Source organism: Anser anser (assembly GCF_964211835.1).
Source record: "Anser anser genome assembly, chromosome: 5".
In the NCBI taxonomy this organism is placed as follows: Eukaryota; Metazoa; Chordata; class Aves; order Anseriformes; family Anatidae; genus Anser; species Anser anser.
In genome coordinates this window covers 26248172-26262655 of record NC_139725.1, presented here as the reverse complement: position 1 = coordinate 26262655, position 14484 = coordinate 26248172, and the positions used below count along the sequence as shown (strand labels likewise).

The window sequence follows — 14484 nt, the reverse complement described above, 5'->3', positions numbered from 1 at the left end:
TTTTGCAGTCACTTGTACTCTTTGCACAAGAATAAATGAGTGAACAGTGTCTAAAGCATGAGAAAGTCACCCTCCATGTTTTTTGCTTCATTGTGAAAGAGAAAGCCAGGGGGCCAAACTCTAGGCTTAATTTCCCGACTGTAAAATTGGGTTAACTATGCTCATATAATTGCTATTTCCATACAAGTTAGGACTTGACTGTGCTCTTCTTACAAGATACTCTCCAAATCAAGATGTGAACAGTTCACAGAAGCAGAACCACTTGTAATGATGTTTTAAATTATTTAAATTTGGATTCATTCATGCAACAATCAAAACATGCTTAATCCGATATGCAATGGAGTGACTTTTGTGTCTGTTAATTTTATTTCACTTTTGATACTTTTTTTCTTCATTTGAAGTAACTAATGTTTTGTTGGGATAAGGCAAACTAGAATCAGGCCCTCCTTATCCAAGAAGTAAATCATTGCATCTTGGAAGCATCAGTTAAGGGCTACTTGTATGCTATCTTGGAACTAGAAGCAGTATCCACTAATGTCAGCAGTTGTAGGGTTATTAAAGATATGACAATACAGCTTAACAGGATTGGGCCTGTAGTTCACCAGGAGCAACAAATCTTGCAGTGTGTATTCATCTTCTGAGGTAATTTGGAGGTACGATATTTGAATTTCCTTTCATGAGGTTGTGGAGCAGATTAAGGAAGCGCTGCCTCTTACCATTTTAACTGCTGATTAAGCTGGGAAGGCAATGGAAGCTTTAGGTGAACTTTCATCTCCTGGGCTGCTATTAGCTTTTTAAACCAGGATATTAACAACTCTCCAAAAGGTCTAAACACTGATTTAACATGTAGGTGACTCCTGCTGAGGATACTCACAAAGCAGAGAGCATGTATATAAGGAGGAACAGGAATTTGTCTGTATATAGAGCAAACCATTTTTTTTAGCATGAGAAAGGATGTTGCAGAAAGGAAGTTTTATAGCTGCACGCATCCTATGCATACACACACAGCTTTTACATACAGAGACAAAGATATCTTTATCCACACGACAGATAGACAAACAGACTGACTGACTTCAAACTTGCACTTTCAGTGTGGATTTTTTCCCCCCATCTCCGGGTACTGCTTTTCAAAATTGCCTGAGGCTACAGTACAGCACCTCAGATCCCCAAGGCCCATTGCCTGGCTCCTAATAGCCACTCTCCATCTGTGTCACATGAACAGCTGATGAGATAGCTCCAGTGTCTGTATTTTGGAGAGCATATCCACCCAGGTTAAAATGCTGGGGTTGCCAAGGAGCAGTCAGAAGCCATTAGTGTTTGTGAGAATTTGCCTTGCAGCAGTTCCTTGGCATAGTGGAAAGTAAGTGTGTGTGTGTGTGTGTGTGTGTGTGTGTGTGTGTGCATGCGCATGTGTGTGTGTGCTAGTGTGTGATAGAGAGGAGTGGGGTGGAACAGGGAGGGGGGGAGCGGGAAGGAGCGCTTTCTAAATAATCAACATCTTACAAAAGTGAGCAGTTGGTTACAATATATAGGGCTTCCGTAATCTCTTTGATTGGTTTGCTGTGATCCGGCTCTCCTTTTTCTGTCATTAATGGAAACAAACAGAAAAGAAAAGAAGCATGAGAAAGAGCGGTGACTTCGGGGTCTTGCTCTGGTGTTTGGGCAGATGGAAAGGAGCTGCTCTGCCTTGGGGCAGGGTGGTTGTAATGAAGTGGCCTGTCAGTCTGTAAATAGTGAGGGTCATCTCTTCCATGTGATGGAGGGTATCACATTGCAGTGAAAATGGAAATGTCAATAAAATTAATCTGCCAGCTCTTTGCTGTGGCTTCTCTGTCTCTCTGGTCCAAGAGGGTTGGTTTTTCAGAGGGGAGGTAGTGGAAGAAGGGTGATCTGGCACAGGAGGGAAGACAGAGCTGAAACGCAAGTTTTGAAGCAAATGGGCTGTATGTAGCTGCAACGTATTTCGTTTAGTAGCACTATGGAGCTGGACGAGGCTATAGGAATTAGCTTGTGAATCTATAGCATTCCTCAGGAAGCTATGGAGCGTCTAGCTCAGGCTACATTGAGCACAGAGTTTATTGTTTTAGGCTTTCTTGGACAAGGTTTTTACTTAGCATGGGATTTATGGCATTTACTGCTAATGAATGTCTATTCTTAAATTACAAAAACCACCGTCTCAGCACAATTCCCAGATGTCCTTCCAGGACCTCGGCTTCTTAAACACCAGCAGGGAGCATAAACTCTCCACTTCTCTGTTTTCCTCTTTCGTGTGGCTCCGGGCTAATGATGTGTAAGGAAAACACAGCAATCTATAAAGTCTCAGTGCTGTCCCAGTATTCTTCATTTATTTTGCATTTGATTATGCCACAAGTCGGATCTTGTTTCTTTCCTTTTTTTAAAGTTATTAGTTCAAATATTAATGTAGGAATATGGCATATATTGCTGCTCTTGATTGATGCCTTCCCAAAAACAGGAAGACGTGCTCGTATGAATTTTAAGAAAGTAGGGGTCCTGCAATGCCTTGCCAGAAGAGTTTTTCAGATACATAATTTAGATGCCCTCCAGGCAGGCTTTCAAGGCATTTTTGCTGGAGGGCAAGAAAAAATAACTATGACTGTTAAAAGTAAATGATTTTTGCTAATGCACAATTAATGCCAGGGAAAAGCACAGAAGAGAAAGATGTTGATGGAAAGTTCTGATTAAGTGAGAGCTCTACCTTGATGTGCATCTTTTTTTTAATGATAATAATCACTGATGCAGAGATGTAGAAGTTTTCATGTCATGCAAATGCCGTATGCAGGGTCATACTAGCTGTACGTGTGTGTGCGTGCGTATGTATGTGTTAGGGGTGACACTTCTGGGGAGGGGCTCATCTGACAGTGTGTTATGTGCACTGAACAGTGACACAGTTACTGCCACCTCTGCAGAGGGCCTCGAATATATAGACTACAGAACATTTAACTTGATTACTTATAGTACGTATTCAGAATGGTTGTAGGGATGCATTTACAGTGAATGGGTTTTCCTGTGGCAGGTTTTCCCACATTGAATCCTATAATTGACAAAGAGCTATTGCACTATGTCAAGCACACGATTATAATTGAATTAATGATATATGCATGTGTGAGACAAAATTAGTATTTGGAGAGACATGGTTTCTAAGTTTTGCATATTTGTATCAACATTCATATATAATGAGAAACTGTATGTTCTGATCTATCAGAACAAAATTAAATTGTAGTAGTATCTTGGTAATTAATGATATGTTCTGGCTTCTATATGTTGTTTATTTTTCTCTTGTTTTTCTCTTTGTTATAGGGGACGGTTTAGACAACAGTGTAGCCTCACCTGGTACAGGGGATGATGATGACCCAGACAAGGACAAAAAGCGACAGAAGAAAAGAGGCATTTTCCCCAAAGTAGCAACAAATATCATGAGAGCGTGGCTTTTCCAGCATCTCACAGTAAGTGGTGTCCAAAAACAAAATAGATTTCTATTCATGTGCCTAATGATGTTTATTCATTGTTATTAGAAATCAATTGTCCCCATAATTTTTGGACCATTATTAGGGCTCAATTATCTTTTTTTTTCCTAGATTTTTTTTTCTTGGCTCTTGGAATCATGACAAATCTGAAATAAACATATATTTGTGTATATATAAATATACGTACATACCTAGAGAGAGAGAAATAAAGGGAGTACAAAGTCTTATCACTGAACAACACCTACATATAAAGTTTTTTGCTTTGAACTATTTAAGGGGGTTTCTTGCTTTAGCATATACAAAGCTCTGCTTTCTGGATTGTTTATTGTTGCCCTCTGTTTACATGACTTTCATACATGTTTGTGGCAGAGAGAAGCCTGATCTATGTGTTCTGACATACTGTGGGTTGTTAGGGAAGTCAAAGCAGCAGCTTGCAAACTTGTTGTATGTTGTTTTTGTGAGGAATATAGAAGGCTTACAGTTTCCCTAATTCTTCAGTTGTGTAACAGAGAGCAATAAACACTTTTTTGGTTTCTGTGCAAGCACATTATGTTAAATACTGTCCATACTCACATTTGGGGGAGAGAGATTAAATACGTGAAAAGCTATACTTTAAATGGGCTATCTCTATGCTCCTGCTTGCAATTGTTGGTGCAATGTGTTGGTGTTCTGTTGACTATTATAGTCTCACTCAGAAATCAAAATACAGTTCTACAGAAAACCTGATAACACTCTTTGTAGTTTACTTCGTGTAGGAAATAATGAAAACTGGTAAAATTATCAATTGATTTTCCTCTTCCTCTCATGGTAAAATTGTTTCTCACTTCATAAGGCTTAAAATGCTAACAGTTATTAACTACTGCTTCTCCTTTCAAAGTTTTATAAATTTCCCCAGTAGCTGATGTTGGTTACAGTGTAATGATTTTGGGACTAGGTACCCTTTTTATTTATGATAGGGACTATTGAACTGCTCCGCTAGCAGCACAGCTAAAGGGGGGAGCAATAGATCCACATTTCTAAACCATCATTTTGATGTAAGGACATTAGTAGCAAACTAAGGTGCATTGATCTGGCCTGTGGGGTCAGGATTAGCTGGAATAGCCAGTGTCTCTGCTGGAGTAGTGGTTATTCCTGCCTCCCAGCTATGGCCATTTCAAAGGTCAGGTGCCCTGTACCCACTTGGCTCAGAGGAATTAGACAGAACATGAGTCTCTGGGCTGATTACTTAACCAAAGACAAAATAATGAGTCCTAAGCAAATACTGACTAATTGAAAGGGCTGTAAATCCATTACATATTGGTCAGGGATAATCAGGAGTATTTAATCACTTTTATCTATTCAGGAGCACTGAAGCTGCAACAGCAAAGCCCTGAACCTTGCCATGTGCTTATTATTCTCATCATTATCAAAATTACTTCACAGCTGTTCTTTGCTACATCACCTCAGCTGGAGATTTACTAACCTGTAAAATGTTTTTAATTTGGAAGTCGAGTGAGTGTGAGTGGAGGGTTTTTCATTTAGCTGTAGGGTATCTTTAGAGGAGTAGTTACAGGGAGACAGCAAAAAGCATGGCCACAAATAAACCAGTTTCTTTTGCACATGTTTCTGTGTTAACTCCATTTCCTCTTAAAAAATTTGTGATAACATGTTTTTTCTCCCTGCCTTCCTTTCTTGCATCCTCCTTGAAAACATCCAACACATGCTTATTAAACAGTCAATGAACTCTCACTTCTCTTGAGGAAGATCCTCTTGGCTTTTTGAAATCCCTTTTCCTTGTTTCTGTCCTCTCTCTCCTGACCCTCTACATTCCACATGAATTGAGGAAACTTGCCATCACTGGTGAGGATGACCTCACAAAAATCAAATTAAATGAACACAAAAAAGCCCCAACCCTTTTACCATCTAAGCTTTAATGAGTTTGCAGGTGTTGAAAGATTTACTGTGCTGTAATTCTCAGACCTGCAAACTGATAATGGAGACCCCTGACCAGTGCAATGTAAATTCAGAAAGATTCTTGCCATAAACACATGCAGAGAAGGAAGAGAACTCCTTTCTTTTAAAGATCTCGCACTTTTTCTCAAATTAGCTTGTCCATTCAAAGTGCAGCTCTGGCTGAGCCAGAACAGGGGAATTTGTGATGTACAATTTTATTGTTTCAAGTAAATATCTTTACAATGGTGGTCCATGATTCAATGTACATTCCTTCATTACTACTCTAACCTTATTTCAAATTGGTTTGTTCCTTCTTTGTGCTGTATGACCTGTTCTTGTATTACAATAATCCCCCGATGTACCCTTTTTTCTTTCTCTCTCTCTTTTTTTTTTTTTTTTTAAAGAAACTAATTGAATTATCTCATTATTTTAGTTTGTTAAGCAAATGTATTTTACATCTCAGGATGTGTTCTTAAAGAAGGAGCTGCTTAGGCTTTGCCCCCTGAATGGGCCATTGGTACATTTTGACATTCATGCATTCATTAAGGAAGGAACATAAAAGAACTCTGGTTGTATTTTTTTTCAAACACCCAACCAGCATGGAGCAACTTTTCCATAAGCCACAGGGGTCTCTCTACATATGTTCTCAACTGCAAGCCATTGTCACCTATTCTGAATACCTCAAAAGGACAAATAAAATACTAAAGGCCAACTGTAGCAATTGTTAGCTGTTAGTCTCAATATGACAAAAATCATTAACCTCTGGTTTCCCTGGAAGGAGAAGCAGTGGCAGTCCATCTCTTATGGTGTGGATTTAACTTGAAATTCCTTTAGACTGCCAAATTCAAAAAACTCAGTCTTGTCTAATTGTATTTAGTTATGATTTTAAATAAAATGCTGTTTTTTCTTTATTCAGTCAGTTTGCAAACTCTTAAGGTAACTGATTTTAAAAATTGATTTGCCTAAGTGGCTTTTTGAAGAGACAGGCACTTGAACTCTTATGTAGAATAAATGTATCTGACAGGCTGTGTCTTTCAAAACAATTTATATCTCTGATCACAACTTCCATTTTGCAGTAACTTTAATTATATTTGAAATAGGATACACATGCATGTTTTTGTTGTTGGGAATCAAACGCAAGGAGTAAGAGCTTCTGTCAGGTTCTTGTTCACGTATCGAGCTCTGTCTTTTATTTGGAATTACAACAGTACCGGAAGATGAAAGATCTGAGGATGAATTGGCTGGAAATGTGTATGCTTTTTCTGGATAATATCCAGTGTTTAAGAAAGTAGAGGAAATCCTAGTCTGGTAGTATAAGCTTTTCAATAGTACATAAAGATTACGACATCAGAAAGGTAAACCTGACATTAAGGCTGTTTTTATTTGAGTTCAAAGGTGGTTAAAGAAAAGAAACAGCAAGAAATCTGACCCAAGCCGAGAGTTTATTCATAGCTTTGGAAGACTCCTTTTCCTCTATGCCAAGGACTCCTTAGTACACTCAATTAGCCTCTCAGACATCTCTGCTTTCCTCCCTCAAGTGCTCCCCTATCTGCCCTGCAAAGAACATATTTGATCATGAAGTGAAAACAGGAAGTGCTCAAATGTATAGACACCTCCAGCTTACACCAATGTTGAGATTAGGATTTCTTACTAGCAGCTCTACAGAGCTTGCCCCCTCCTCCCATGCCCTTTTAATGGATAGAGGGCCTTTAAAATGTATGTACATAATCAGAAAAGAACAAAGTTATAAAGAAAGCAATTATACCATTCTTTGGATGTGTACCTCTGTAGTTCATCCTTCTCTGCAGCATAGTGTATCAAGAACTACACTTTTGCTATATTCAACATTTTTCCCCTTCTTGTACGGTACTGGTTGAACAGAGATGCATTTATTTTTTTGACACTTACCTGGGGAGATGCTATTTGTTAAAATTTTATTTCGTTTGTTTCTGTACGAAGAGGTATATTGTAACTAAAAGTACCAGGAATACCAATGGTAGCATATAAAATATAAACATTTCATATGACACTTTCAGATTCCCAACTGAAGGTGTTTGGGATAACAACCCTGAACTCAGTGGAATTGGGCTGCCTTTTGTGTTTTTTCTTCGTTTTTTTGATAGCTGAAGTTCTGTCTCTAACATTTATCAGTCATTTTAGCCTGATTTCAACAATCTCCTGGCTAAAATTCTTGCTTTTTACAGTTTCTCGTATAGTAGATTTTGTTTTCACCTATCTTAGGGTCACACTAGAATAAGTTCTGTTGGAACATGTTAAAATGAATCAATCACAGCTTTTGTATTTACCTGATATATTTTTTTTTAAACTTGCAGCATTCTAGTGGCCAGACAGAATAATATCAATAGTCTTACTGAAACAGATTTTTTTTTCTATATTTGCGTGGGTGTATCTGACAATATATAATGTATCTCTATCATATTTTAATGAATGGCTTACCAAGCCTTTTATGCAGGCAGCTGCTTTATGTATTCATTAAAGTTGATTGTAGAGACGAATGTCTTCAGCCAAACCCAATCCTGGCATTTTGGAGCAAACTTACGAAACAGCTGAAACCATTCCACCTTCATAAATATCTCCTCCCATATCCCGATTTTAGGAATAATACTTAAGGGAGGGTTAGGAATATAGCTTGCTATTGCATACTTACTATTGCAAAAGCATTCTGATGAACTGTAGTGCTTGTGTTGGGCCAAACAGTAACGTCCTGTATGCTCCCAGGGTACACTGAGGAGAGGGATGATGTCCTCCGGTAGTCCTGCAAAACTACCTGCCTGTGGGTTCACATGGCTGCTGTTTCCATTTTAGTGTGTTATGTAGTCAGGGAGTTGGAGGAGGCTGAGGTGCAATGTTACTCCGGGTTTGTGTTTTAGGTAGGCCTGTCTGTGTGCTGAGTTTACAACCAGGTGGGAAGTTGTCTACTGGTTTAGGACAGACCTCTTTTGCTGTACGACTGAGAAACTTATTGCCCAGGTCTGCAAAATATTACTGCGCCCATTTTTCAGCTGGGTAAAGTTTGTGAGGGGAGGTTAAATGATTTCCTCCAAGTCCTTCGCAAAAATCATGCTGAACTCCCATGACCAGTTGTAATATAGTCCTCAAGACCATGGAGCTGAGGATCTTTGCACCCAAAGTAGTGCTGGTGGCTCATCATCAGAGCTGGCCTAGTGGGGTAGAGCTGGCAGCTGCTGCTGGTATGCACTGTTATTGCTGGTGGTAGCATAGTACTGCCTCATGTCACTGGCATCCCATCCTGTCCCGTCTGCACGCAGTACAGCTTCACCAGGAATGCTCTGGAGAGTCAGAATAGAATGAAAATGGATTATTTTTTTTTTTTCTCAAACTGCTACTTCTGCTCACAGTCCGAAAGGCGTAATCCTCTGACAACTTGTAGTCCTCGACTATGAAATCAGCTCCAAAGCTTCAAATTTAGTAACAGCCCGAACACTCATATACCTTTTAAAGGCTATAATCTTAAAAGAAAAGGGCTGAGATGGGGTGGGGGTGGGGCTTTGTTTGTTTTAAAAATGGAATCTGAGATTAGATCTGACATTTCTACATCCACCCCCTACAGAAAAGGGAACCCAGGGTCATGGGGTGTGTGGGCCTCAAAAGCTAGCTTTGTCTCTGAGTGGTTAATCTAATCATTGTTACATAGACATCTGTTATTTCTTCTGAAAAATTGATGCTTTTGTGACACAATGATCCATCTATTTAGTACAACGGCCTGAGTAATTAAATTAAAAAAAGAATATTTTTGCTGGAGCATGTATTATAAAACTGCCATACCTCCCTGTACCAGCAAAAAGACTGGAGAGAGAAGGGAGAGGGAGGTGGGGAGAGGGAGCACTTTAAGCCCGGCATTGTTTTCTGCTCGCTTGAGGAAAACATCTGTGAATTGTTTGAACTGAACCTTACCAGGGACTGTCTGAATCTGTGTCATCTCTGTTTAATTTCAGGAAATGATGTCACAGTGCATTAAATAACAATGCTATGTGATTTATTTTTACTTGTACATGCTGTCCTAAGCATTTCTGTTACATGGCAGTGTTTTCAATTAACTGCAAGCTTTCAGTTTAAAAAATATATTCGATAATGCTTTTTTGGGCATGGATATTGGGAGGTTGGGCGTTTTAGGGGGTCACCAAGGTTCAGGGCTGTCTGAGGGCTCCAGGCCCATTTGTCATGTGCTTATTTGTAGTTGGGACTGGATGTCAGCACTCTCGTCACCCATGGCAACCTCCAGGACCGTTGGTTTGTTACAAAGCATGTCTGTGGAGGAAAAACTAAATATTCCCAACCTATCCGTCAAAAGACCTATTAGATAGTTATAGCAAGGCCTGCATACTGTAGCTTCTGCCTTTATCAAACTTTCTGCACTCCCCCTTCTTCTGTAAAAGAATAGAGGACATAAGTCAATTCTGTCTGCCATCTGTCGCCTTTTTAGCTGTTCCTCAAATTAAAGAGACAGTCCGAAATTTAAATAATCTGATAGAAGCATAGAAAGCCCGCGTGTAAATTGTTGTGTTTCCATTTCATTTTTAACTCTTCATTTTATTTTGAAGGGAGATCTTTATTGTGCTTCTTTGGAGATCAAAATATGTTGCGTGTTTCTGCTTCAAAAATAGCATTCTGAGAAATATTGGATTTGCAGTGTCACGGAGTTGTTATCTAATAAGATTCCAAGTTATATATAGGGTGAAATTCACACACACACACACACACAGAGCAAACAATCCGTGCACTGCAAATCCTTCAAAGGCACCTCCCTTCTGCCCCTTCTCCCCTTCTCTCCCCAGCCCTTGGTAGGCTGAGGGCTGCAGGGAAGTCCTGCCACGCTGCTACAGGATGAGCCAGGCTCCTCAGCCTTCCCAGCAGCCCTTTCCCAGGCTTGCTACAATCGTGTTTCGCGCTCCCCTGCCTGATGCTAGCTAGTTCTGCTTCACCTCCTCCTCTCCGTTCTTCCCTGCCCTGCCTGGTTTTGCCTCCTCCTCCTCCTCAGCAGGCAGCAGTGGAGTGGCAGGACGGAGGGAGGAGGGAGCCACAGTGTCACTGGTGTGGCATGTGAGGTCACCCGCTGCCAGACCATCAGATAATGCAGCTAGATGGGAGGAACAAATGTTACTTTGCGATGTAATATTTTACCTGCTATTTCCAAGCAGGGAATTGCTGAGAATTGAGTGTAACTAAAAACATGTGTGTGATTTTATTGGGGGCTTGATTAAAAAGCCTCCACTGAGTGAGCAAAACGTGGCCTAGCAAAAGATAGGATCAGCCACCATTGTTTTCTGGTTGTTATTGTCAGATTACGAAGCTTTGTGGAATCAGTACAGGATTTAAGTGAAACAAAGAGAAGAAAGAATATGAAAATTCAAGTAATTAATCCACAGAAATAACTGAAACAAGAAAGTTAGTGACAAGAGTTCATTTATATAGAACTGAGGTTTTGAGGCTCACAAGGTAAAAGGGCATTTAGCTAAAGCATACACAAATATAGTGTTTAAACACTCCAAGAATATTTTGCTAATAAATGCTGTGCACTGCAGTCTTTGAAAATCAAGATCATAGTCAACAAGAGGTGAGAAGTCGTCTCAGTATCTGTCTCAAAGTTCCACTACTTAAAAGAGTTGTCATCAGAAAATTCATGGTTCCTAAATTTCTCTGTAGTGTGTGTACATGCATATATGTATATAAAAAACACATTTTTAGGGAAAAAGCGATTGCTGTTGTTTGTGTAAAGTGATACTGCCTTTCAGTTTTGCCTCAGGACATGTTTACTTAAGACCTTCCTTTCAAGATCCATGAGCAGAGTAATTGGTTTTAAAGTTTTCTGTAAAATTAGAATTCTACTGTAAAAAGAAGTATGTTTCTGCCAACACTTCCAAACTGCTAAGGAATAGAGATGTCATTTCTCATTGTTGCCTAATGAAAAGAGTAGTTTATGGCAGGCAACATTACTTTTAGCGTTGGGGAGTTTACACTGAGTTAGGATACTTAGGATACTGTGCGTTACATATTTGAGAGTTGATTGGCAGCAATTGTTTGTAGGATCCAAAGCAATCACTGGCATCTTTAAAGATTTATTATTGTCTTTAAGCATAAGGGCAATACAGTTTTCATGGTTTTACATTTGCTATTTTTATTTTTAACTGCTAGCCCCAAATCTGCCAGAACTAATTTCAGTTGTTTTGTCTAATAGTGGATGATAGGTTGTCAACTCACTGTATAATGTCATAAAGTTTTTGTTTTGTTTTGTTTTGTTTTTTAATCTTGGTTTTACCTTTTTATGATAGCATTTCAAAACACATACTTTATTTGTAGCAGTTTATGGACTACTTATGTCCATAAAATGTTTAACATTTTATGACATACCGTTACAACCTCAGCACAATGAATCAGAGTAGCTAAGTCAAAATCTGCAAATATTTTAGTTTACTTTTTTTAAAAAAAAAGTGTACATTAATTTGTTTAATGTTATAGAAATTTGGCTGTCATCTAGATCCAGCTTTTATTTGGTCTGAAGTACATTTCAAAGTGGCAGCTTTATATTCTAACATGGATTTACTGTGGATGTAGTATATGACTAAACTAAGTAGCAATGGGAAAGATCCTGTTCCCATATGTAGTGTACACTAAGTATATAAAAGGAGTAGCTTTTTTGTAAGATGATGGTCTAGTCTAGACTACTTTGGGGCTTGTTACACCAATTAAAGAAGAAGAAAAAAAGAGAGAGAAACAATGTAATCTGCATTGTTAGTTGAAGTTCTGTGAACATACGTGGATTTTTATAAAAGCAGTTCCCTTTCCTCCCAGGTAAGGTCAAAATGAAGGTTAAATTTTTCTGTGTTCAAATATTTGCAGATAATTCACAGATAGTCCCTAACAGTGTGTACCTTTCAATCCTGTTTCCATTACTTCCAGCACAACTCTGATCCCTTTGATAAAGCTGCATAACATAGAGATGAAACAGTGAAGTTGTAACGGGTGACAAACAGACAAATAAACACAATTTTGCACCTTCTTAAGTGTTAAATATTATAGCCATTTTATCCCCAAATTCTACTTAACAAGTCTTTCAAGGATCCCCTATTTTATGAAAGAAAGACACATCTCTTGAGTGTTCAGTGCTCAGTTATTTGTCACATTCTCTCTTGTAGCTGAACCTTCACTGCTGTTCCCAGCATTCTTTAGCGTAAGCCAGCTCAGGCAAGTGTGGGGAAATTTCTGTCCTGTTTCTAGCTGTGACCATAGCAAGACACCATGCCTCAGTTTCCTTGTGTAAACAGTACAGCATAATGATGGAGACTGCTTTTCAGAGTGCTTTTGATACTTACAGATGAAAAACTCTGCATGAGACCTACCTCTTATACTTAGCATCAGCTGAATTACAGAGGCCTGCACTTCTGTTGTGGTTTTATCATGCTGCTGAACTAGCATGATAGTCATTCAATGCTTGTACAAATACTCAAACTTCTGTAGACTTTAAAAGTTTGGGATAAATTTCCCTTTACAAGGGAGCATTTAATATAAAGTTAAGAGTGCTATATTCTTTCTGGTCTGCACTGAAGATGACAACATATGATTGCTGCAAGCTACTCTTACTCAAGTGGCTCAGGCTTGGGTTATTTTTGTTTATCAGGTTCTTTCCTTGCTGATGACCTGAAGTGGTGATTATTGCATGCAAATGGTATCAAATATCTTTCCCAGCAAGTAGCAAGAGAAAGAACCTCGAACATAAACTGCTGGCCCAGGGGCAAGAGTCAGAATAAAGGGAGTACAATAGTATTAACAAATGCATCTTTGTTCTTCAAGTCACTACTGGATATTCCCCTCTTCAACAGCCCAGGGAGTTTCCTGAAGTGAAATAGAACTTTGGCAGCTTTCCAGACAGTCCTGATCTGTTGCTACCTCTTTCCATTCACCCAGGTGCTTCCCCCTCGTGCGTCCCTCTTGTGCTTGAATGAAGAAATGGGAAGCAGGAGGGTGACCTAGGGGACAGAAAGGGACTGCAAAGTCCTGATTCACGTTAGGAAGCTCCCTGCCTAACATGTGAGGAGCGCACACCGATAGCTGACTGCTGTTTTGATAGCCCACAAATGGACTGTTCAGCGATATAGGATGTGAATAGTGAGACAGGTCATGATATGTGTGATAACAATGGGAATAAGAAGCATTATGTGGTCAGCAAAGTGACATGTATATTTGGGGCAGTCAGCAAAGGAATGGTGTATAGAAATGCATAGGTGCATGTGGTGTCATTCCAAAATTGCAAGGAAGGTTGGTTAATTTGAAGGATCATTTCAAAATATGAATATTGTTTAAAGGGTGCTTTACTTTCAGCTAGAAAGGGTATTCTCTTTCAGATATAAATTATGAAATTCAATTGAAATGTATGTGAAAACAGGTAAATGTTGTGAACAACAAAAAGGGAAAAGCAATCATTTAATTTAATTCTCCCTTCCACCCTCCTTTGCTGTTTTGGTAGACTATTTCAAGAGTTCTGCTACTTGGTCTGTCTCTTTTCAATGCTATTTCTTCCAGTTCCCCATGGACATTTTACTGCATGAACTAACATCTATTAGGAAAGAGAGGTGCTTCCTGAGGTGGTATGAACATCTCTGTGAATGGTGGGATGAGCTGCAGAGTTTTAGGACAATTCTAAGAAGCACACATTGTTCCCCATCCTATGCCTACTTACATCTCAATTTTCAACAGCCTACTTTGTATGCGTGCGTTGTATGGTGGCCATTAAATGCCAAGCAAACACTTCTCAGACCAGAAAAATCCTGCTACGTAGTGCATATCTGTCCTAGGCACTTGCAGACAATTCACTGCTATAATTAATCTTAGCTGTCCTGGCTCTGTGAAACCTGAACTTCTATCCCACAATGCTCTTAGATACAAACAAACTTCAAAGAAAAACAGCCCTTGCCTCTTTCTCTCTCTTTTTGTCTTGAAACCCTGTCCGTTTAGAGAGCAATGCTTGTAAAGGAAATTAAAACCCTTATGAGCCTATGCAAAATAGCATGTCCAGCAAGAAAATAAAATG

General features: G+C 39.2%; 1 protein-coding gene across 9 annotated transcripts in view; it reads left to right on the top strand.

The window, feature by feature from the left end:
- The window catches only part of MEIS2 (Meis homeobox 2), a 172654-nt gene that overhangs the window by 49112 nt on the left and 109058 nt on the right, over positions 1-14484 (top strand). For all 9 annotated transcript variants that reach the window (XM_083838768.1, XM_083838760.1, XM_083838762.1 and 6 more), the window contains one exon: positions 3319-3464. In XM_083838768.1, coding sequence (XP_083694894.1) covers positions 3319-3464 — 146 coding nt within the window. The remainder of the gene's footprint in view (positions 1-3318; positions 3465-14484) is intronic.